The 4,428-nt window shown below is 43.4% G+C and overlaps 1 protein-coding gene across 3 annotated transcripts in view; it reads left to right on the plus strand.

Annotated features, from left to right (window-relative positions):
* Positions 1 to 4,428, plus strand: part of LOC111966269 (semaphorin-3B) — a 115,361-nt gene that overhangs the window by 93,926 nt on the left and 17,007 nt on the right. For all 3 annotated transcript variants that reach the window (XM_023990769.2, XM_023990770.2, XM_023990771.2), the window contains exon 3: positions 3,249 to 3,406. In XM_023990769.2, coding sequence (XP_023846537.1) covers positions 3,249 to 3,406 — 158 coding nt within the window. The remainder of the gene's footprint in view (positions 1 to 3,248; positions 3,407 to 4,428) is intronic.

Below are 4,428 nucleotides of genomic sequence, written 5' to 3' on the forward strand. Positions count from 1 at the left end.
CTGTTCCTCTCTCTCTCTCTCCTCTCTCTTCTCTCTCTCTTCCCCCGGTACGGCCTCACGCTCGCGTTTGATTGTTCCTCGCTTCTGATCTTCTCGTGCCGCGTCTTAGCTTACTCTTGTTTCTTCGCGCTAATCGTACTTCGTAGAGTTATCGTCTTGTCCGGCGATGGCGTTAGCGCATTGGAATATTGCTTAATAGTTCTCTCGACACCGATTCTCTCGTTACACTCAATTTGGCGAGTCTATAATGAGCTGTCAGGTTCTTGTTCTGCTCTCATTAACAGTGTGAATGCAGCTTTCTTATACAGCATTTCTCCATTCTTCAGTCTCGTTGAGGCTTCCTCTTCTTGGCGATGCCTGGGTATTTTGAAAGGGATACACAAAATAAATTCTCTTATTGCCAGCAGAGGGACATCTGTTCAAATAATTCTCGATCCTTAATTGAGAGGAATCAGGGATATCTTGTAAAGATTCGGTTATTATGAGTAGTCCAGCGATTAGACGGCGACCAGTTAACGAGAGTACTTCGTACTGGCGTCATATTCAGTGTGGATTTTTGTACGAGTCGCAGCTCGGTAGACATGGACTTTTGTTCTGGCTGATAACATTTTATCATGGCTATTAAACCCTATAGTATCTTCACAGTGGGGTAAAGGGTCTACGACTAGAGCTGTACTCAATATCCACACGTAGGTCAATATTTGAACACTTCCTGTAAATCTGCCCATTGTCAACAGCGCAAACAAGATACTTAAAATCCCCTTTAGTCTCTGTCATGTTGTGGCAGTCTTCATTGCTACTAATATCACCAGGAATTTATGTAAGTGCAAGGGCATAACAAATTCATTCTCAAAGAGTGGCAATATTTTTTTTTTTAATATCAACCCGTTGAAATTGTGATTGACTCGATTAGGACTACCTGCCAGCGAGATCTGTAAACTATGGTAAATTATTAGAATTGGTGATTGTTATTGGCAGACTAGCAATCTTTGGCATTGTTCCTTGTCTGGGGGAACACAATACTTGTTTTTAGTTGTCATTGTCATGCAATCCTCAACTCTGTTGTATACCTCTCACAGAAATATTAGCAGAGGTATTGCCCGATGAGGCAACTTAGCAGGAGCAATTAGCCATCAGAACATTGGGGAGTTATGGATAAGGCAATTTATGGGACTGTTTTAGCCCGACACTTTCACATACTAGAAAGTATTTACAACTGCACCTTGTTCCCACTATGTGGAGTGGTATAATATTTTATCAGGGTGCTGACACACAAATTTTCAGAACTTTTCAAGGCCAATCTTAGCCAATTGTTCTGGAATGCTGAAGATTGTCTTTCCAGACATCTGTCACTGGGGGGGGGGGGGGGGGCTAACCTTACTCAGGAGGAGCAGGGTGGCAGGCTGTCTTGTTTACCCGATCTGTATCAGATCTGTAACAAATGGACCATAAGCAGACTGAGGAGGAGATTATGTTCTTGGCCCAAGGGCTTACTAGAGGCAATAATTGTGTTTGGCAGAGGAAGCTGGGTGGGGGGAGAATTGTTTTTTTGTGAGCCTTTCTGGATTACCACTGTTGAAATGTTCTACAATCACAGAGGACGCCAGGCACAAATTAGGACATCTCGTCTTCTCCACCGACATTGGTTTTACCTTAAAGTTTGTTTTTTTGCCCTGTTTGTTTCCATTACCTTTTCTTCACTTAGCATAAGCCTTTTTTCAGCGAATATCTGGCCATAAAGAGTGCGCAGCTCTGAACTTGTCACATGGAGCCGCTCACAGAATTAACGACAGTTGGTAGCAGGTAGGGTAGGGAGGAAGAGTGTTTCAACTTATGATTTCAATAGTAAATGCTAATTTACGGCCGTTTATACTAGGAAGCGTCATTGCCGGTTGAAACAGCCGAAGCATTCACTTTCCATGGAAGGACATCGAGAGACGGAGTGGGCAGCAAAATTGAGCGAATGCGAGCACGGGCGAGGGAGCTGAAAAGGGCGGGACTAGAGTTGGGGAAAGCTAACTTTTATTAAAATTCCTCTGCGATAATTCAAGATGCGAGTGACAATCAAAGCTAAACATAGCTTGACTAGAGGTCGACCGATTATGCTTTTTCAAGCGCGATACGATAGCGCGATTATTGGAGAAGAAAAAGCTGATACGATTTATCGACGATTAAAAAAATAAATAAAGAGTACTATGACATTCACATACTGAATTGAACACTTATTTTAACTTAATATAATACATTCAATAAGTAATTTAAGCCTCAATAAATAATGATACATGTTCAATTTGGTTTAAATAATGCAACAAAAAGTGTTGGAGAAGAAAGTAAAGTGCAATATGTGGCCATGTAAGAAGCTAACATTTAAGTTCCTTGTCAGGAACATGAGAAATTTGAAAGCTGGTGGTTCCTTTCAACATGAGTCTCAAATATTCCAGGTAGACGTTTTTAGGTTGTAGTTTTATTATAGGGGATTATGGCTTTTCTCTCTATACGATTTGTGTATTTTCATCATACCTTTGATATTGGATGTTTTTTATAGGCAACTTTAGTATTGGCAGTGTAACAAGTATAGCTCATCCTCTCCTCGCGGCTACCTGGGCTCGATCAGGAACCATCGACAACAGCACGATAGATAGATAGATAGATAGATAGATAGATAGATAGATAGATAGATAGATAGATAGATAGATAGATAGATAGATAGATAGATAGATAGATAGATGTCTAGCAGGAAAGTAGCTACTGTAGTCTTGCTCATCTCCAGTGACACAGGCCCAGTTTGGAGCATGTGCCATTAAACCATGGGATATCCCCATCTCCACGGTTACAGTGGAACACTCACAGGGTTCCCCAGCCTAGAGAGGAGATTAGGGATAGGCGTGAGTAGAGGATAGGAAAGGAAAGGAAAGGAAAGGAGGCTTCACTCCTCTAGATCTTATAAGCCCCACTCAGCCCGGCTGAGACAGCTGATTCTAAAGCTGTAACAAAGACCATTCTGACTACTGAAACCACTGACCTGGCCTGACCCTGGCAGTAGAGCCAAATAAAACATTTATATGGACTTGTATAAAACTGTATAACTTTAGGGTAATATTGGGTCTCATTTCTCAACATAAGTGTTGGAAAAGCTGCTCTTATAAAAAACACTTAAATGTCATGCCGTATGAAGTTTTGAGTTGAGACATTTTGTATTTTTTTTAACGTAATGTATGTATAACTCCCGCGGGTGTGCTGTGTTTCAGAGCTGCAGCAGTTCCACGGCGTGCGCCGGTTCGAGCTGGAGCGTTCGTGCTGTTTCAGCGCKCTGTTGTTGGACGAGGAGAGGGGACGGCTCTTCGTGGGCTCACGCAACTTCCTGCTGTCACTCAGCRTGGATAACATTGCCAAGCAGGAGCACAAGGTCAGTCTGCCTGTCAGTCAATGAAACAATTAACCGTATGCTATGTGAATGTGTTCACACGAGCAATAGTGAATGTCATCATTTTGATATTTTCACGATATTCAACAGAAGTTTTGGCATGAACATTTCTGCGTTGTTTGACATACATACGGATGGTTCCACTATCCAGTGTGTAAAGTATGTGATGCTATGATAACGTTCAGATATCTTTGTTGCGGTAGATGAGGGTATGGATAAGATAGGGCTCTGAGCCACGCTATGTTATGGTGAGTTAGCGGTGATTTAGCGTTGACAGACTGACAGACTGATGGACCTCATCTCACTCTCATCCACTCAGAGCAGAGATTGGGGTCAGGGGTTACCATGGCGATTTGGGGGGTCACACAATCTCTGATGACCTGTCAACACCTCTCTGTCCCACACATGCACACACACGGGCACGCGCTGAGACATACAGACACACACACCGGGTTTAACTCAATAGAAGCGTTTGATTATCAAGTGTGGGGGTCAACAATCCAAAGTGTACTGAGTGGACTGTTCCACAACCAACCATCAGTTAATCGTCATGTCACACACATGTGTAGGTGAACCCCCCATGGGACGGAGTCACGGGACCTCTTAAACTACAGTCTGGAGGGACCGCTGAGTAACACTTACAGACACCTTACAAAACTCACAACGCAAACTTGCACACAACACAGTTCTAGGGACCACCACACTCATTAAACTACAGTTCTGGAGGGACCCACTCATTCAACTAACCAGTCCTGGAGGCCAACACAGACTCCAATATAAACCACACTCAACACCAGGTCTGGAGGGACCCACCCACACACACAACACACAACACACACACACACACAGCACCACCATCACACTTAAACTACCAACGTCTCAGCACAGAGTGAGAGGGCTGGTATGTGTGTCGTTTATCACACACATCACACACACGCGTCCCTACCACTCAGCAACACACGACACAACACACAACACACACACACACTGCTGTCCTCTGATGC

This window comes from Salvelinus sp. IW2-2015, linkage group LG7 (assembly GCF_002910315.2).
Source record: "Salvelinus sp. IW2-2015 linkage group LG7, ASM291031v2, whole genome shotgun sequence".
NCBI classification, from domain to species: domain Eukaryota; kingdom Metazoa; phylum Chordata; class Actinopteri; order Salmoniformes; family Salmonidae; genus Salvelinus; species Salvelinus sp. IW2-2015.